We start from the raw sequence: 21,464 nt of genomic DNA on the forward strand, positions 1-21,464 counted from the left end.
AAAATGTTTCACAGCATGTAGCTGCAAATGTTTTTTAAATATAATTTAATGATTAATTCCATATTGGTCGGAAATATTTCTAATGCCCCTGTCCCACTTAGGAAACCTGAACGGAAACCTCTGGAGACTTTGCGCCCCACCCAAGGTTTCTGTGCGGTTCCCGGAGGTTTTAGTCAGTCTCCCTAATGGTGGAAAGTGGTTTCCGCTTCTTCTATGTTCCAGCGATTATTTCAAAACATTCAAAACCGGCCGCGACTAAAAATAGGTTGCCGTTTTAAAAATCGGTAATTTTTTAGTCGAGGCCGGTTGCGATGCTAGTTGAAGGTGGTTGTCGGAGGTTGAAGGTGGTTGCCGGAGGTTGCAGGTAGTGGAAGGTAAGACCTCCCTGGTGGAATAAAACTGGGTGAAAAACAGGTCTTACCTTCCACTACCTGCAACCTCCGGCAACCACTTTCGACCATTAGGGAGACTGACAAAAACCTCCGGGAACCGCACGGAAACCTTGGGTGGGGCGCAAAGTCTCCAGAGGTTTCCGTTCAGGTTTCCTAAGTGGGACAGGGGCATTATGTTTCTGTTGTTCCTTCATAAGATTTAGACACATGTTGAATTGTATATCAATCAGTCAGGAGAATGATTAGTGCGGGTATTGGGGGTTATGGGGAGAAGGCAGGAGAATGGGCTTGAGAGGGACAGATAGATCAGCCACGATTGAATGGCGGAGTAGACTTGATGGGCTGAATGGCCTAATTCTGCTCCTATCACTTATGAACTTGTGAACCAGAAGCATGAATCCATGTTCTCCAGAGATGCTGCCTGACCTGCTAAGTTACTGCAGCATTTTGTGTCTAACATGGCCTACTCTGACATAGTCATGGTGGGCTCAGCAGCCTCTGATGCTCTATCATAGAGTTATGGAGTTGTACATCCTCCCCTTCCTCAGCCCTCGGGCTCCTCCTCCTCCTTTTTCCTTTCTTCTCCCCGCCACTCCCCATCAGTCTGAAGAAGGGTTTCGGCCCGAAACGTCGCCTATTTCCTTCGCTCCATAGATGCTGCTGCACCTGCTGAGTTTCTCCAGCATTTTTGTGTACCATCGGGAACATGTTTCCTGCCTCTAGCGTGTCCAAACCCTTAATGATCTTATATGTTTCAATAAGATTCCCTCTCATCCTTCTAAACTCCAGAGTGTACAAGCCCAGCCGCTCCATTCTATCAACATATGTCCTATCCAAATAAATGACCAAATGTATTTTAACTCTCCGATGTTAAGCAAATCAAATGTTGTTCCTTTCTGCACTCAGATGTCATCCACACCGTGGGACCGATAGCAAGAGGGAACTGCGATGAACGTCTGAAACGCCAACTGAGGAACTGCTATGAAAATTCCCTGATGTTGCTGGAGACTCAAGGCCTGCGATCTATCGTAAGTGTTACTCTTGCCTAAACCCATGAATGTAACTCGTAAAGTGGCCTGTCTGCCCCTCCTTCTAAATATTGTGCATCAAATGCCTACAAAGTTTCATCGTGTATAGTGGGCGGCACGGTGGCGCAGCGGTAGTGTAGCTGCCTTACAGCGACAGAGACCCAGGTTCGATCCTGACCACGGGTGCTGTATGTGTGGAGTTTGCATGTTCTTCCTGTGACGGTGCAGGTTTTCAGGATAATTGGTCTTTGTAAATCTCCCCGAGTGTGTACTTTCTCTCCGGGACCATGTGGGCTTTCTCCAGGTGCTCCGGTTTCCTCCCAGATTCCAAAGACGTACAGGTTTGTAGGTTAGTTGGCTTTGGTAAAATTGTAAGATTGTCCCAAGAGTGTGCAGGATAGCCCTAGTGTACGGGGATCACCGGTCGGCGTGGGCTCGGTGAGACAAAGCAAAGATCTTATAGCGGAGCAAGATAGGCTACTCCCGCTAAATACAATGGGCTGACGTGTAGTACGCTACGGAGGGGATCCTGGGCATTTTTCCCCGCCCATTTTAGTAACCGGAGCCTACCTGACCCGACCCGACTCGCAGTGTAATCAATGAACAGTTTGTGTGTGTGATATAGGGTTAGATTCATCATTCTGTCAGTTCATACTTCTTGTCAAGAATAAAATTTGACTCTGGTAATTGTCTTTTTTAATATATTTTAAATCATTTCTTTTTAAATGGCTCACAAGCAGTGTTTGAGTTGATTTTGTAGTAACCGGAACCGACCCGACTCGCAGGGTAATTGACATTGCGGGGGAAGTGTTTATGTGTGATATAGGGTTAGATTCATAATTCTGTTAGTTCATAATTCTGTTAATTCTTGTTAAAGAATAAAATGTTTATAAACACACATACATGAATGTGATATAAATGTATATAATCATATAACACACACAATTATATTTCTTCTGATCCAATGATGAACTTTATTTCAGACTAGACAAGGGACATTAAATAAGAAACATTGTAAACCTCCCCGCAACTTCACTCACACTAGGCCTTATCCCCTGGCCCCACACTCCCTCTCCCGCTGCCCCGGGCCGCGCACCCCCTCTCCCGCTGCCCCGGGCCGCGCACTCCCTCTCCCTCTCCCCGCTGCGGAAACAAAGATCCGATCTTTGACCGGAAGCAAGATGGCGGAACAAGATGGCGGAGCAAGATGGCGGGGGCTGGTTGCTAAAATGGGTCATATAATCACCCATGAATCCGCCCATGAGCGTACTACACGTTTGCGTGAGAGTAACCCATCTTGCTCTGCTATAAGATCTTTGAGACAAAGGGCCTATTCTGCGCTGCATCTCTGAACTAAACTAAACTGAATTAGAAGGTAGACACAAAGTGCTGGAGTAACTCAGCGGGACAGGCAGCATCTATGGAGAGAAGGAATGGGTGCCGTTTTGGGTTGAGACCCTTCTTCAGACTGATGTCGGGGAGGGGGGCGGACGATTTCATTCGCTCCTTTTCCCCCATCCCCCGCCCTATCCACTCACGCATAGCCCCCAACTGCGCAGGCGTGGCTAGAGAGGGAGGGGGTGGGGGGGTAGAGAGGGAGAGGGAGGTGAAGGGGGTAGAGGGTGAGGGGGGGTTAGAGAGGGGGGGGAGGAGGGTAGAGAGGGAGAAGGGTAGAGAGGGGGGAGGGAGGGTAGAGAGGGAGGGGGTAGAGAGGGAGTGTAGACATTTGAACAACTCTCCCTACCCCCCCCCCTCCCTCAACCCCCCACTCTCCCTCCTTCTCTCCACAGCTGCTGCATGACCCACCGAGTTACTCCACCATTTTGTGTCTACCTTCGATTCTATCCAGCCTCTGCTGTTCTTCCTTAAACTAAAGTAGATGTGAAAAGCTGCACTGTGCTTGTTTGTGACAACGATTGCGCACGCCTCAGCAATAATTATAGACCCACATAATTAGTGTTTCTGTCACTGCCCCAACAGAATAAAATCATTACTTTCTGTGGATGCTAACGAGACATTTGTACCCAATCATGGATTTGAACCAGTGAGCCCGGATGACTTTAAAACGAAGACTCCTCAGAATTAAAGGACGTCCCTGTCGGAAGGGGATGAGGAAAGGGCCTGTCTCACTTGGCGATTTGTTTCGGCGACTGCCGGCGTCATTGACTGACGTATCGGGGTTGCTGAAAGATTTTGAACATTTCCAAAATCCAGCGGCGACAAAAAAAATGTCGCGACACTTGAGGAGACGCCGCGCGTCAATATACGTCGTCACGCCGCGACTTTATCGGTGACCTGATAACGGCAGTCAATGATGCCGACAGTCGCCGAAAAAAATCACTAAGTGGGACAGGCCCTGAAGGATTTCTTAAGTCAGAGGGTGGTGAATCTGTGGAAATCATTGCCACAGAAGGCTGTGGAGGCCAAGTAAGGTGGAGATTGATAGATTCTTGATTAGTACGGGTGTCAGGGGTTATCGGGAGAAGGCAGGAGAATGGGGTTGAGAGGGAAAGATAGATCGGCCATGATTGAATGGCAGAGTAGACTTGATGGGCCGAATGGCCTAAATCTGCTCCGATCACTTATGAACTTAGAAAGATATTTGGTGTAAGAATGATGTCAATCTTTGCCAACACAATCATCACAATGTTTTATTTACATTTATTTACAGCAGTGCTGATGTAAGCCCCATATTTTTCTTGTAGAGTCATATAGCACGGAAACAGGCCCTTCAGCCCAACTTGCTGACCATGATGCCCCATCTACACTAGTCCCACCTGCTTAGATGGACGAGTTGGGCTGAAGGGCTTGTTTCCGTGTCGTATGACTTTACGACTTTCAATACTTCTCCACCTCATCCCGGGAAAATTCTCATTGGCAGCAGTTTGAATCAACCACAGCACCTTAGTTTGGTTTAGTTTAATTTAGTGTAGAAATACCACGTGGAAACAGGCCCTTCAGTCCACCGAGTCCATGCCAACCAGTTATCGCCCATATGTTAGTTCTATCCAAGTTCAATAGACAATAGGTGCAGGAGTAGGCCATTTGGCCCTTCGAGCCAGCACCGCCATTCAATGTGATCATGGCTGATCATCCACAATCAGTCCCCCGTTCCTGCCTTCTCCCCATATCCCCTGACTCCGCTATATTTAAGAGCCCTATCTAGCTCTCTCTTGAAAGTATCCAGAGAACTGGCCTCCACCGCCCTCTGAGTCAGAGAATTCCACAGACTCACCACACTCTGTGAGAAAAAGTGTTTCCTCGTCTCTGTTCTAAATGGCTTACTCCTTATTCTTAAACTGTGGCTCCTGGTTCTGGACTCCCCCAACATCGGGAACATGTTTCCCGCCTCTAGCGTGTCCAAGCCCTTAACAATTATGTTGCGTTTAGATTAGATTAGATTAGATTAAACTTTATTAATCCCCTTATTCAGGGGAAATTCTGATGTCCTTGCAGCACACTAATAAAAATACAACTTAACATTCAAAAAGAAGTTCAACACCAAAACATCCCCCCACAGTGATTCCCACTGTGGGGGAAGGCACAAAGTCCAGTCCCCATCCTCTTGTCCACCCAAAGTCTACCTATTGAGGCCTCCACAGTCGCCGCCACGGCGCCCGATGTTCTCGCCGGGTGATGGTACTCCGGCGTCGGGAGAACCCCCAGCGGCTTGGGGTGCCAGGAACGGCCGCCTTCCCACCGGAGACCGCGGCTTCCAAGCCAACAGACCACGCCAGACGGAGCTCCGCACACTGGCGATCTCAGCGAGAGATCCCAGGCTCCGGGATGTAACGTTCAGCGTCGCAGCTGGCCGCTCCACAGAACCGCGGCTCCACAATGTTCTTATCGGCGGTCCCAGCATACTGGAGTTCCAGCGCGGCGACCCAGGAAAGGCATCGCCCGCTCCGCAATAGCGCTCCAGCGCTGCGCCGCCGCCAAAGCCGATGTTCTGCGCCGCCGCCAAAGCCGATGTTCTGGCCAGGTCCCCTCAGGGAAACGTCGCTCCAGGACCCGCTGGTAGGCCGCAAGGACAGGTCGAAGTCGCTGCTCGGAGGAAAGCAACCCCTCCGACCAGGTAGGGACTCGAAAAGCAGTTTCCCCCTTCCCCCCCACCACCCCCCACACATAAAAAGATTAGGCCCCCTGACTACACACTTAACGTACTAAAAATAATAAAAAAGAAGGGAAAAAAAACGGACAGCCGCAGGACAGGCAGCCGTTCAGGACAGCGCCTCCTCCAGTTTAGTTCACTGTCACGAGTACCGAGGTACAGTGAAAAGCTTTTGTTGCGCGCTAACCAGTCAGCCCAGGACATTACATAATTACAATTGAGCCATTTACAGTGTACAGATACATGATGAGGGAATAATGTAAGTAAAGCCAGCAAAGGCCGATCAAGGATACACCAATGAGGTAGATAGTAGTTCAGGACCGCTCTCTGGTTGTGGTAGGGTGATTCAGTTGCCTGATAACAGCTGGGAAGAAATTGTCCCTGAATCTGGAGTTGTTTTCACACCACTGTACCTTTTGCTTGATGGGAACTAAGGCCTGCACACGCGGGACATTTCACAGAAACCACTTACAATGTTTTGTCACTGTATGTCATGTTGTCACTTGCGGGCGGAGCGCCAAGGCAAATTCCTTGTATGTGAATACTTGGCCAATAAACTTATTCATTCATTCATTCATTCATTCACTCACCTACAAACCTGTACGTCTTTGGAGTGTGGGAGGAAACCGGAGAAAACCCACGCAGGTCACGGGGAGAACGTACAAACTCCGTACAGACAAGCAAGCATCCGCAGTCAGGATGGAACCCGGGTCTCTGGCGCCGTGACGCAGGGACTCTACTGCTGTGCCACCATGCCGCCCGAAAGGGCCTGTCCCACTTGGCTGTCATTTGCGCGTAATTTACGCGTCACGATGCGTGATGCGCGCACAGTGCGCGATGACATAGGCAGTGACGCGCGGCGACGCAGGATTTTGCGATGTACAATAACTTCGCGCGCCATGTGCGTGACGTGATGACCAAGTGGGACAGGCCCTTAAATCTTGGTGACTTTTCCAGCAGGGATCTCAGCTGCCGCAAGCTGAGGTTTTGTTCGAAATAGTTGGGAGTGACGGCCTCAAAGTGGGGTGAAAGGCATTCCATGGATTCCCAAGGGGTCACCTCCTGATCCGAGCCGATAAACCGCCCAGTCAGCATTTCACAGTGTCTATCAAACGAGTTGCTGTGGGAATTGAGGTCCTCTTTTATGCGATAAAAAAAAGCCCATAATTCAGCAAACTTGCTGCCATTTTCATCCACCCCCGTGCTGGTAAAGGCAGCCAGATTTATTTCACGTAAGATTTGCATCGGTGTTAGCCGAGACAGTTTAAGTGGCTACATTTCAGAAAGTGAAGAGACCTTTGATAAATGCAACGTGTTTGCATGTCGGGGCCGTCTGGAAAGGTAATACTAAGCGATCTTCTCTGGTGTTTAAACAACCCAGACACACTCTCTCGCTTGATGTATGGGCGAACCCATCGACTGAACCCTGGCTCCCAGTGAAGAACTCGCTCTTGAATCCCACAGTCTCCTCTGTAAGCTTTTTTATCTGCGCTGCCTTGATAACGAGGGCTCGGGTTACAGCGGAGAGAGACAGCGGCAAAGTGGAATTAAAGTGGGCCACTCGTTACGAACAGTGTGTAAACAAAGGCTGGACGGTCCCAGCTGCAACAGGGCTTTTAGTTGAGGTGCGGGGGGGGGGGGGGGGGGGGGGGGGAGAGGAAAAGAGACTTTGACAAATGACGATGAGCACATTAACGCAGCGAGTGCCTGCGCCATGGTTTGGAATGGTCTGCCTGTGGTAGTGTTCGCTGAAAGAGTCCCTCCATGTCAGGCTAATGAATGAAAGCAGGGCACAGCTCTCTCTGTCTGCCTTCGGATGGGGAAAGACTGCGTTGCAAGAGGTGTTCTTACGACTTAAAATAATAATAGACAATAATATGTTTACTGTCACGTGTACCGAGGTACAGTGAAAAGCTTTTGTTGCGTGCAGGAGTAGGCCATTCTGCCCTTCGAGCCAGCATGATTCAATGTGATCATGGCCGATCATCCCCAATCAGTATCTCGTTCCTGCCTTCTACCCATATCCCCTGACTCCGCTATCTTTAAGAGCCCTATCTAGCTCTCTCTTGAAAGTATCCAGAGAACCGGCCTCCACCGCCCTCTGAGGCACATAATTCCACAGACTCACAACTCTCCGTGAGAAAAAGTGTTTCCTCGTCTCCGTTCTAAATGGCTTACCCCTTATTCTTAAACGGTGTGGCCCCTGATTCTGGACTCCCCCAACATCGGGAACATGTTTCCTGCCTCTAGGGTAGACAAAAGTGATGGAGAAACTCAGCGGGTGCAGCAGCATCCATGGAGTGAAGGAAATAGGCTTCGGAGGGAAGAGGAGAACTTCTTCAAAGCTAGTGGCAGAACTTTCCTGCCTCTAGCGTGTCTAAACCCTTAATAATCCTCGTGTCAGTAACTGGGATTGCCACACAGCAGCCCTGCAGTCTAGTTTGCATTAATATTCCAGTTATTCCTTTGATGAATTGCCTCCTCCCCTCTCCCAGTCCACTTGGTGAAAGCTGGGGATGTGTACAGACAGATGTTGTGACATATTTATCTTGCACTCGACAAAGTGGTGCCATGTGGCACTGTTGGACTCGCTGGGAAGGGGGAGAGAATTCTCGGCATTTCTGCTTCAAAGCTTTGTTGCAGATAGGACTCGGAGTGTTTGCGATTCTCCGAGCCTGCGTGGAGTTGCCCAAAGCCATTCCAAATACAGCTGTCTGCGTCTTAACACAGTCAAGGTCACCCGTGGATCTGCAATAGACCTGACTTTGCAGAGAAGTAAAGGGCCTGTCCCACTGTACGAGGTAATTCACGAGTTCTCCCGAGTTTTCCCCTGAATCGAACTCGGAGAATGTCCGTAGTGAGTGCTTAGGAGTTCGTGGATGTCCCGTAGCGGCTCGTACGAGTAAAATGTAACCATTTTTTTCATCACGAGTATTATTTTACTTGTGGACATTTTTCACAGTGTTGAGAAAACTTCACGAGTTTACTGGATTTCCCAAGTTCCTACCGTTACTCGTACGAGCCGCTACGGGACATCCACGAACTTCAACGGACCCGCTACGGACATTCTCCGAGTTCGATCAGGGGAAAACTCGGGAGAACTCGTGAATTACCTCGTACAGTGGGACAGGCCCTTAAGAATGCTGAGAACTATATTCTGCACTCTGTATCTTTCCCTTCACTCTACCTGCTGTACCTGAGTTTGGCTTGATTGTATTTTGGGATCGTATTATCTGATTTAGGAATCGAGAGGGGTAGATTTTTCACACAAAAGGGTGGTGGGTGTATCCTTAATCTTCTTGATTAGTACGGGTGTCAGAGGTTATGCGGAGAAGGCAGGAGAATGGGGTTGAGAGGGAGAGATAGATCAGCCATGATTGAATGGCGGAGTAGACTTGATGGGCCGAATTCTGGGATTCCTGGGATGTCAGGACTTTCATATGAAGAAAGACTGGATAGACTCGGCTTGTGCTCGCTAGAATTTAGAAGATTGAGGGGGGATCTTATAGAAACTTACAAAATTCTTAAGGGGTTGGACAGGCTAGATGCAGGAAGATTGTTCCCGATGTTGGGGAAGTCCTGAGCAAGGGGTCACAGTTTAAGGATAAGGGGGAAATCTTTTAGGACCGAGATGAGAAAAACATTTTTCTCACAGAGAGTGGTGAATCTCTGGAATTCTCTGCCACAGAAGCCGCTAAGAGACGTCCCCGAGCTCCGACATACACCCTACGTTCATTCTACGTACTTACCACGAGTTTGATTTTTTTTAAATCTCGGGAGAGCTCTTGAATGAATTGGTACCGTGGGATAGGGCTTTTAGGATGGTTCAGTTGCCTGATGGTGCTGGAGTAAAGGGCCTGGCCCACTTGGGCGTCATTTGCGCGTCATTTACGCTACATCATTTACGCGTCACGACGCACGACGTGTGCCTCGTGATGCGTGCATGGCGTGCATTACGCGCGCATGGGGCGTGGTGACGTAGGTAGTGACGCGCGTTCGCGCGCGGCGCTCCAGAATTTGGGGATTCACAAAGTCTCCGTGCGCCACCTGCGTGACGTGCAAATGACGCCCAAGTGGTACAGGCCCTTAACTCAGCGGGTCAGGCAGCATCTGTGTAGAACATGGATAGGTGACGTTTCACAGAGTGCTGGAGTAACTCAGCGGGTCAGGCAGCATCTGTGTAGAACATGGATGGGTGACGTTTCACAGAGTGCTGGAGTAACTCAGCGGGTCAGGCAGCATCTCTGATAGGCAACATTTTTCAGGTCATAAGGTCATAGTTAGACTACCAGAGACAATACAATTTCAGCTGCAGACAATATTGAATCAATGCGTGCCGACTGCTGCACTTTGATGTCAAATAATACGGCCGCACGCACAGGATTTGGGCCTCTTTCTATTTTGGTGAATGCTCTCTTACTAAATATTCAACGCACATCACAAGTCATAAGTTCCAAAGTGATAGGAGCAGAATTAGGCCATTCGGCCCGTCAAGTCTACTCCGCCATTCAATCGTGGCTGATCTATCTCTTCCTCCTAACCCCATTCTCCTGCCTTCTCCCCATAGCCCCTGACACCTGGGCCGTTGCTCCAGCACTCTGTGGTCCTCTCTCAATTCCTCTTTTTGAATAGCGTCCCGGCTCTTTGGCCGGGCTTTGACGCGGCACCTGGCCGCAGGGCTTACTGCGCTGATTGACGCGTCTCGGGGGAAAACATCGCTCGGCAGCACTAACGGTGTTGGGTAAACAATTGTAAGTTGTTGTTCGGGAAGCCGATCCATTCTCCAGTCCCGGGGGTGGGGGGAGGGGAATACTGCGGGTGGCATTAATGGCTGTCAGAGCTTGTGGGAACAGTGTTTACGTTGAAGGACAACAGCGGGTTACAGCAGCCTTACAAAGAGATCACGGTCGACAGAACTGATGAGGGACAACATCTCTGTGCTCCTTAAGGTCATCGAAAACCACTTCAACGCCATCTCATGCCTTTTATTACCGAGCTCCGTTTGAGTTGAATATAAAGTGTTAATAATAAGTGCAGTCTAAACCCAATTAGCACAATTAAAGGTTCCAGCAATTTGTTATTCAGCTCCAATTAACATTCAAGTGAAAGCTAATTATCTCTTTCTAAACAAATAAGATGCTTAATTAGGCCCATATTGTCGAATAGGAACCAAATTAAATTTATGCAATCGATATTTTTATCTGTTTATTTATATTTTTTCTCTTTCAAGATCAGGCCCTCGTTGGCAAGGCCCAGTATTTAGTGCAAAGATAGACACAAAATGCTGGAGTAACTCAGCGGGACAGGCAGCACCTCTGGAGAGAAGGAATGGGCGACGTTTCGGGTCGAGACCCTTCTTCAGACTCGGCCCGAAACGCCGCCCATTCCTTCTCTCCAGAGATGCTGCCTCACCCGCTGAGTTACTCCAGCGTTTTGTGTCTACCTTCGATTTAAACCAGCATCTGCAGTTCTTTCATACCAGCATTTAGTACCTTCCCTCACTGCCCTCTGAACTGGGTGATGAAGTTTGGCTGGTCATGTCATATTAACCAAAGTTGATACTGTGATAGACACAGTTGAAATGTGTACACGACATTCCAAGATTTGAGCTAGACCAGGCAACGACCTCTCCTGGAAAACCGAAATAATCCTTAATATTATCCTCTCCCGTACACAGCGATTATCTCAAGATCATAGTTTCAATGCAGATTTTTTAATTTAAGTTTAAGTAATTAAGTAAAAATGGTGGAGCAGCGGTAGAGTTGCTGCCTCACAGCGCCAGAGACCCGGGTTCGATCCTGACTACGGGTGCTGCCTGTACGGAGTTTGCACGTCCCCCCCCCTGTGACCACGTGGGTTTTCTCCGGGTGCTCCGGTTTCTTCCCACACTCCAAAGACGTGCCGGTTTGCAGGAAGGAACTGCAGGTGCTGGTTTATACCAAGGATAGACACGATATGCTGGAGTAACTCAGCGGGCAGGCAGCATCTCTGGAGAAAAGGAATAGGTGACGTTTCGGGTCTGCAGACTGGTCAGAAGGGTTCCGACCTGAAACGTCACCTATTCCCGTTTCGCCAGAGATGCTGCCCGACCCCCTGAGTTACTCCAGCGTTTTGTGTCTATCCAGGTTTGTAAGTTCCAATTGACTTCTGCAAATTGGCCCCAGTGAGTAGGATAGAATTAGTGTATGGGAGATTGTTGGTCAGTGTGGGCTCAACGGGCCAAAGGGCCTGATTACACGCTGCATCTCTAAACTGTACAAAACATCGGTGAACCAAATGAATGCTTGTTATGGTGGTTTTTTAGCGGATGCAGAAACGACGACTACGTTCTCGGAACAGTTTTTATTGAACACTCGCCCCTTAGCGAACAGGTCTCCTCGTACGCATCTGATCACACGGGTGGTCAGCAAAACAACTGTGTCGCGAAAGCGAGACCGCACAAAAACAGCAGCCCGTCCCGTCACGTGACCACGGGTTCGATACCTGCGTGCGCCAGCAGGCGCCGCTAGAGTTTAATGCTCATCGGTACTGAGGATTATTTGCATCAGATTATCAACTGAATCCAAGTCAGGCGTGTGGATTGTACGTCCAACCTTCTGGAGTACCAGCATAACCTCCTCGAATCCTAGACCCCTTTCCCATCCATAGTGAGTGAGTGTGAGAGTAGTCGGAGACACTCATTTTCCTTAACTCACTAACTTGGAGGGAATGAGCTGCCAGAGGAGGTAGTTGAGACGCGTACAATAGCAAAGACAATTGGACAGGTACATGGATAGGTGTGGGACGGAACTGCAGATGCTGGTTTAAACCAAAGATAGACACATAAAGCTGGAGTAACTCGGCGGGGACAGGCAGCATCTCTGGAGCGAAGGAATGGGTGACGATTCAGGATGTGTGTATCTCAGGGACTTGGAGAGGAATGGGTTGGAGGGATATGGGCCAGGTATGGCCAATTGGGACATACTTAAAATGGGCGTCTTGGTCAGCATGGCCAAGTTGGGCTGAAGGGCCTGCTTCTGTGCGGCATGACTCCATGAACAATAGCAAGGTCACGTCTTCAATGCATGACGGTGGATGCTGGATGAGGCTGGAGTTTGAATGACTTCTTCTTCAATTGAAACGTAAGATTATTAAGGGTTTGGACACGCTAGAGGCAGGAACCATGTTCCCGATGTTGGGGGAGTCCAGAACCAGGGGCCACAGTTTAAGAATAAGGGGTAAGCCATTTAGAACGGAGATGAGGAAACACTTTTTCTCACAGAGAGTGGTGAGTCTGTGGAATTCTCTGCCTCAGAGGGCGGTGGAGGCTGGTTCTCTGGATACTTTCAAGAGAGAGCTAGATAGGGCTGTTAAAGATAGCCGAGTCAGGGGATATGGGGAGAAGGCAGGAACGGGGCACTGATTGTGGATGATCAGCCATGATCACATTGAATGGCGGTGCTGGCTTGAAGGGCCAAATGGCCTACTCCTGCACCTATTATCTATTGTCTATAGTCTATTGTCTATTGTCTATTCCAGATGCTGCATTTGAATAGCCTCCTAACACTGACACCGAATCCCTGTTTTCTTCCTTGTTCTTGCATGGTTTTTTGTTGTAGTTCCTATGTTACCGGTGACTTTGCCTTCAGCTGTGCTGGAGTTCTGTCCCAAATAACCCCTGCCCCCTCCCCAGCCCCCCCCCCCCCTTTAAGTTACCCCTCAACGCCTAACGGGTTTGACCAAGCTTGAACCTCATCTGATGTCTAATGCCAATTTAAGCGTTATAATGCTTCCGTGAATCACCTTAAATTACTTTCATTGCATTGAAAGAAACTAACTAAATAATTAAAACTGTGGATCTTTTGGAATAAAGAACAGTGAGAAGCCAGGTGCTGGAATGAAAGTGAAGTCAAGAACTAAACAGAACATCGAACAGTACCTTGTAGGAAGGAACTGCAGATGCTGGATTCAATCAAAGATACACACAAAACTCTGGAGTAACTCACCTGGACAGGCAGGCAGAATCTCTGGAGAGAAGGAATGGGTGACATTTCGGGCCGAGACCCTTCTTCTGATGTCAGGGGAGAGGGAGATAGATAAGGAAACGTGAGGTGTGAAAACAGGACAAAGGGAATGGAGATCAAGGAAACATGTAGAACAGATAATTGTTCAAAAGGGAACTGCAGATGCTGGAATATCGAAGGTACACAAAATTGCTGGGGAAACTCAGCGGGTGCAGCAGCATCTATGGAGCGAAGGAAATAGGCGACGTTTCGGTCTGAAGAAGGGTTTCGGCCCGAAACGTTGCCTATTTCCTTCGCTCCATAGATGCTGCTGCACCCGCTGAGTTTCCCCAGCAATTTTGTGTACCTTAGAACAGATAATTGTTAGCTGGGAAAGGGTGACAACAAAGCAAACAGAGATAAAATGTAGTCGGAGGCCGTCAGACTGGTCGGAGAACTGGGAAGGGGGAGTGATGGAGAGAGAGGGAAAGCAAGGGTTACTTGATGTTAGAGAAGTCAATGGGGTGGAAGTCCAGGGGGCACATCTGCAGAATAAAAGGTGGACAAATAATGTTGGAGAAACTCAGCGGGTGAGGCAGCATCTATGGAGAGGAGGAATAGGCGACGTTTCGGGTCGAGACCGTTCGGTCTCGACCCGAATCGTCGCCTATTCCTCCTCTCCATGGATGCTGCCTCACCCGCTGAGTTTCTCCAGCATTTTTGTCTACCTGAAGATTTCACTTTAATACCTTTGATTCTGTGTGGGGAAGTGGCACGTGAGTTACTTTAGTGGGTGACAGGTGAGGCTGTTGCGATTCTGTAGGTAGTGATGTTGCATCTGCAACGTTGACGGGGCTTTAGGGAAATCGCATTTTGAATGCCGATAGGCCCAGGTAAACGTATGCACTGGCTGATTACCGACATTAATCGGGCCTTCAGATTGTGACATCTGCAAATTTGGGGACAACTTTAATGTGACAGCTGTGTGGATCCAGCTGTCCTGTGGGCATTTTAAAAGACTAGTGTTGGCACGGCACCTTTGATCACTCTCCTGCGCCCACACCGCAGGTACATTGCCGCACAGACTCTCGCTCTTGGAACCAGAAAGGGTAAAATGGAGATTATGACCTTTCGTGTTACGTTTGAAAAAATAAAATTAGCATGCAGATTTATCCACGCAGAAACCGAGTGATTTCATCAGTCATAGACAATAGACAATAGGTGCAGGAGTAGGCCTTCCAGCCCTTCGAGCCAGCACCGCCATTCACTGTGATCATGGCTGATCATGGCTGATCATCCACAATCAGTACCCCGTTCCTGCCTTCTCACCATATCCCCTGACTCTGCTACTCCTATAACCCTATCCAAGTAGATAGCTCTACTTAGATAGGGTTATAGGAGTAGAAATAGGCCATTCGGCCCATCAAGTCTTCTCCGCCATTCAATCATGGTTGATCATCCACATTCACTACCCCGTTCCTGCCTTCTCCCCATATCCCCAGACTGCTATCTTTAAGAGCTCTAAGAGCTCTATCTAACTACTTAGATAGCTCTAGCAGAGGGTTATAGGAGTAGAATTAGGCCATTCGGCCCATCATCTTCCCCGCCATTCAATCATGTCTGATCTATCTTCCCCTCTTAACCTCCCCTCTAACCTGGCTGCTCGACACCCGGCTTGAGATCTAACTATTCCTTTGGTTTATTTACGTTTCATTCGCAAGAAGAAGAAGAACCTCACTCTCCTGCCTTCTCCCCGAAACCCTGATGTGATTTCACAGTGTAAATCTTAGACCAGTACAGCACAGGAACAGGCCCTTTGGCCCACAATGTTTGTGCCGAACATGGTATCAAGGCCAACACTTATCGGCCTGCACATGATCCATATCCCTCCATTCCCTGCGTGTGCCTATCCAAAAGTCTCTTAAATACCACAACCATAGATAGCAGCCTCAACCACCAGCCCAAGCAGCGAATTCCAGGCATTCATTATCCTTTTGCCCCCCCCACATCTCCTTTAAACTTTTCCCCTGTCACCTTAAAGCGATGCCCTCTAGAATTTGATTTTTTCCATTCTGGGAAAAATGTTCTGACTGTCTACCCTATCTACGCCTCTCATAATGTTATATACTTCATTCAGGTCTTCCCACAATCTCCGGCATTCCAGAGTCCGTCCAACCTGTTCCTGTAGCTACAGTAATACCCCCTAACCCAGGCACCATGCTGGTAAACCTCCTCTACACCCTCTCCAAAGCTGCCACTACCATCCTGTTATGGGGCGACCAAAATTGCACGCAATATTCCAGATGCAATATTGAGGAATACATCAGGTAGATGCACAGAGTCTTTCGCCCAGAGTAGGGGAATTAAATGAACATTGGAGTTAGATTAGTGTAAGATTAGTGTAAATGAGTGTCGCTGGTCGGCATGGACTGGGTGGGCTGAAGAACCTGTTTCCGCCCCCTATCGCTAAAACAAAGAACTTTGGCAGTGGTGGAGAGGGTGTTTGGGTACAAGACACTTTATAGAGCAAGCCTTGAATAAACCCAGAGTAGGGGAATCGAGGACCAGAGGACATAGGTTCAAGGTGAGGGGGAAAAGATTTAATCGGAATCCGAGGGGTAATTTATTCACAAAGAGGGTGGTAGTTGAGGCTGGGACTGTCCCAATGTTAAAGAAACAGTTGGACAGGTACATGGATAGGACAGGTTTGGAGGGATATGGACCAAATGCGGGCAGGTGGGACTAGTGTAGCTGAGACATTGTTGGCCAGTGTGGGCGAGTTGGGCCGAAGGGCCTGTTTGGTGGCAAAAACAGGAAAGTAGACTATTATCTGAATGGTGGCCGATTAGGAATTTGATTTTTTCCATTCTGGGAAAAAGGTTCTGACTGTCTACCCTATCTACGCCTCTCATAATGTTATATACTTCATTCAGGTCTTTCCACAATCTCCGATTGGAAAAGGGGAGCTGCAACGAGACCTGGGTGTCATGGTACACCAGTCATTGAAAGTAGGCATGCAGGTGCAGCAGACAGTGAAGAAAGCGAATGGCATGTTAGCATTCATAGCAAAAGGATTTGAGTATAGGAGCAGGGAGGTTCTACTGCAGTTGTACAGGGTCTTGGTGAGACCACACATGGCGTATTGCGTACAGTTTTGGTCTCCTAATCTGAGGAAAGACATTCTTGCCATACAGGGAGTACAGAGAAGGTTCACCAGACTGATTCCTGGGATGTCAGGACTTTCATATGAAGAAAGGCTGGATAGACTCGGCTTGTACTCGCTAGAATTTAGAAGATTGAGGGGGCATCTTATAGAAACTTTCAAAATTCTTAAGGGGTTGGACAGGTTAGAAGCAGGAAGATTGTTCCCGATGTTGGGGAAGTCCAGAACAAGGGGTCACAGTTTAAGGATAAGGGGGAAATCTTTTAGGACCGAGATGAGGAAAACATTTTTCACACAGAGAGTGGTGAATCTGTGGAATTCTCTGCCACAGAAGGTAGTTGAGGCCAGTTCATTGGCTATATTTAAGAGGGAGTTAGATGTGGACCTTGTGGCTAAAGGGATCAGGGGGTATGGAGAGAAGGCAGGTACAGGATACTGAGTTGGATGATCAGCCATGATCATATTGAATGGCGGTGCAGGCTCGAAGGGCCGAATGGCCTACTCCTGCACCTATTGTCTATGTTTCTATGTTTCCACACTGTATCACTCTGTGACTCTATGCGGCCTGACCAAAATCAGTTTGAGCAAAACAGCCTCTGTGGTCTGGCTTCTGAAAGCACTCAAAGGTGAAGGGTAAGCTTGACCCAGGAGTCTGCAGGCTATATTTTGGATTTGTGCTAATTGGCTACTTTGGGGAATAAAAACACAGACCAGCATCAAGCTAGCAATCAAAAAACACAAGTTTAAACCCCAATCAACAACTCTTTTGATTATTCAGGAGATGACGTGACTGCAGATGCATACTGGTTTTGCCCAGTTACTTTAATTGTCCTTCACTAAAGGGCCTGTCCCACTTACGAGATCTTTTCAGCGACTTGCCAGCACCCGTCATAGTCGCGGCAGGTCGCCGAAAATTTTAAGCATGTTGAAAATCCAGCGGCGAGCAGTAAAAGGTACGACTTTTTGGGCGACTACTCACGGTCATACAGGCGTCACGTGTCGACCATGTCGACACGTGATGCCTGTATGGTCGTGAGTAGTCGCTCAAAGAGTCGTACCTTGTTCTGGTCGCCGCTGGAGTTTCAATCATGTTGAAAGTTTTGCTGCGACTAATGACATGTGCCGGCAATAGACAATAGACAATAGGTGCAGGAGTAGGCCATTCGGCCCTTCGAGCCAGCACCGCCATTCAATGTGATCATGGCAGATCATCCCCAATCAGTACCCCGTTCCTGCCTTCTCCCCATATCCCCTGACTCCGCTATTTTTAAGAGCCCTATCGAGCTCTCTCTTGAAAGCATCCAGAGAACCTGCCTCCACCGCCCTCTGAGGCAGAGAATTCTACAGACTCACCACTCTCTGTTTCCTCGTCTCCGTTCTAAATGGCTTACTCCTTATTCTTAAACTGTGGCCCCTGTTTCTGGACTCCCCCAACGTCGGGAACATGTTTCCTGCCTCTAGCGTGTCCAAGCCCTTAATAATCTTATATGTTTCAATGAGATACCCTCTCATCCTTCTAAATTCCAGAGTGTACAAGCCCAGCTGCTCCATTCTCTCAGCATATGACAGTCCCGCCATCCCGGTAATTAACCTTGTAAACCTACGCTGCACTCCCTCAATAGCAAGAATGTCCTTCCTCAAATTAGGGGACCAAAACTGCACACAATACTCCAGGTGTGGTCTCACTAGGGCTCTGTACTACTGCAGAAGGACCTCTTTGCTCCTCTATGCGATTCCTCTTGTTATAAAAGCCAACATGCCATTCGCTTTCTTCACTGCCTGCTGTACCTGCATGCAAGTCACCGAAAATAATCGTGTAAGTGGAACAGGCCATTAAGGTTGCCAAGGCCATATTTGCTCTTCTGTGGAATCTTATTGGTATTCAGTTATCTCTTTCCTGATTTAAACCTGAGCTCATACGCACTTCAGATAAGGAGGCTGGAATGCTTATCTGTCTTTGTGACCGTCTGTGGCGGGGATTGTTTGTCTAAGTGCCTCTTTAACTGATATAGATGCTGCACAAGCTGAAACTGGCCTCTTGTGCTTTTGGGATTTAATTGGCCCCGAACACCAGCAAACACGGAGCATAGCTTTCACAACCAATTTCATCCTTGGGCTGGCATTGGTGGCGCAGCGGTAGAGTTGCGGCCTTACAGCGCCAGAGACCCAGGGTCCGTCCTGAGGCACGTAAAGATACATTGCAAAAAAACAGGCCCTTCGGCCCACCGAGTCCGTGCCGACCAGCGATCCCCGCACACTACTTCTTCGTGCGTGCACAGCCTAAAGTTGTAGGACAACTTGTTCTATTTGATCTTATATGATTGTGCACGCCGGGTTGGTTGCATTCGTCGAAACAGGTCGGACCACGTGAAGGTTGCAATCTTCCACAATCCCCCCCCCCCCGCACACTAAAACTGCCCTACACACACTAGGGCCAATTTACAATTTTACCAAGCCAATTAGCCTACAAACCTGCACGTCTTTGGAGTGTGCGAACAATCCGGGGCACCCGGGGAAATCCCACGCGATCACAGGGTGAACGTGCAAACTCCATACAGACAGCATCCATAGTCGGGATCGAACCCGGGTCTCTGGCGCTGTGAGGCAGCAACTCTACCGCTGCGCCACCGTGCTGCCCTGTCTACTCTGGGTACATAGAAACATAAAAAAATAGGTACAGAAGTAGGCCATTCAGCCCATCGAGCCAGCACCACCATTCAATATCATGGCTGATCATGTAAAATTCAGATTCAGATTCAATTTTAATTGTCATTGTCAGTGTACAGTACAGAGACAACAAAATCATCTAAAATCAGTACCCCATTCCTGCTTTCACCCCTTATCCCTTGATTCCTTTAACCCGAAGAGCTAAATCTAACTCTCTACTGAAAACATCCAGCGAATCGGCATCCACTGCCTTCTGTGGTAGAGAATTCCACAGATTTATAACTCACCGGGTGAAAATGTTTTTCCTCATCTCAGTCCTAAATGGCCTACACCTTATTCTTACACTGTGTGACCCCTGGTTCTGGACTCCCCCTACATCGGGAACACTTTTCCTGCATCTAGCCTGTCACATCCTGTCTCATCCTTCTAAATGCCCAGTCGACCCATTCATTCTCGCACTTCACAGCAGATGAGCCTGGTGTAAATTGCACACCTGTTTAAAATTGCTTTTGTTTCTGCTCGTGCTGAGTTCCATAGCAAACTCAAAATCAACTATAGAATGTGCTTTTAAAAGCCTGCTTCATAATTTATTCTTTGACGTGTTTAAGAATGATCTCCTTGGTGCAGTTTAATGAGTGCAGCTGAAAAATGCTTTTATCACAAACATAAGCATTTTTAATCAGCCCACTGCTTGCGAACAACTTAATCTTAATTCACTAAAATAAATGGCTTTTGAAACTGTGCAGCAATTTGCTGGCTATTTTGGGGTATGGGAATCGGTTTCTTTGCAAATTAAAAAAAAGATATATTGTCAACAGCTTTTAAAATCGTTCATGTTTGTCCTCGTCCCCCTAAGAACCAGCTTACTCCGGAGAATCTTCGACAAAAAGGGCCCATTAGAAGATATATGCCACTGTGATTAATTCAGTCAGGGCCAGGACTAGTTTTGTGGGCAACACCAGCTGAAAGAATAAGGGGTAAGCCATTTAGAACGGAGACGAGGAAACACTTTTTGACACAGAGAGTTGTGAGTCTGTGGAATTCTCTGCCTCAGAGGGCGGTGGAGGCCGGTTCTCTGGATACTTTCAAGAGAGAGCTAAATAGGGCTCTTAAAGATAGCGGAGTCAGGGGATATGGGGAGAAGGCAGGAACGGGGTACAGATTGGGGATGATCAACCATGATCACATTGAATGGCGGTGCTTGCTCGAAGGGCCGAATGGCCTACTCCTGTCTATTGTCTATTGTCTATTGTCTTTAATCCGCCAACTCATTTATAAACCATAAAGTGACATTTAGTTCTCGTTTTAGTTTTAAGTGTGGGGACAGGCCCTTCGGCCCGCCAAGTCCATGTCAACCATCCCAGTCTCAGTCTCTCCCCCACCCTAGTTCTCCGACTAGTTTCGCTGTCCTCCTGATTCACTTTACTGTCTGTACGCCTCGTTGTCACCTTCCCCTCAGCCAACGATGACCCATCGTACATTTCCTTGACCGTCGTCTGCTTTGATCTGTCCTTTTCACACCTTTCCTGCTCTTTCTACCCTCCCATTTCTCTCGTCTCCCTCTCCCCTGACTCTCAGTCTGAAGAAGGGCCTCGACCCGAAACGTCACCCATCCCTTCTCTCCAGAGATGCTGCCTGTCCCGCTGAGTTACTCCAGCTTTTTGCGTCTATCTTTGATCTTCAATGATCCTCCGCACACTAGTTCAACCCGACACATTTCCAGAAGTCAATAGCAGCGTACAAATCTGCCATCTTGGGATTGTGGGAGGAAACCGGAGCACCTGGAGAAAACCCAGGTGGTCCCAGGGAGAATGTACAAACTCCGTACAGACGGCATCCATGGTCAGGATCGAAATCAGGTGTCTGGCGCTGTAAGGCGGCAACTCTGGCGCTGTGCCACCGTGCCGACCATTTTTCAGAAAGTTAGTTTGTGTGGAGGACAATTTTCAATTGAAATGGCGCATATTTGTTAACGCTGGTTAGGCTGCTTTTTGGGTGAATTGCACTGGAAAAAAACAAACATAAAGGAACAAAAAACTCCAAATGAACTGATGTAAAATTTACTCATGTGTAGGAAGGAACTGCAGGTGTGTGGGAAAGAACTGCAGATGCTGGTTTAAA

General features: G+C 48.3%; 1 protein-coding gene across 1 annotated transcript in view; it reads left to right on the forward strand.

The window, feature by feature from the left end:
* Positions 1-21,464, forward strand: part of macrod2 (mono-ADP ribosylhydrolase 2) — a 1,179,663-nt gene that overhangs the window by 825,723 nt on the left and 332,476 nt on the right. The window contains exon 8 of the mRNA XM_033026285.1: positions 1,299-1,420. Within this exon, the coding sequence (XP_032882176.1) occupies positions 1,299-1,420 (122 nt within the window). The remainder of the gene's footprint in view (positions 1-1,298; positions 1,421-21,464) is intronic.

This window comes from Amblyraja radiata, chromosome 8 (assembly GCF_010909765.2).
Source record: "Amblyraja radiata isolate CabotCenter1 chromosome 8, sAmbRad1.1.pri, whole genome shotgun sequence".
Taxonomy (NCBI): Eukaryota; Metazoa; Chordata; class Chondrichthyes; order Rajiformes; family Rajidae; genus Amblyraja; species Amblyraja radiata.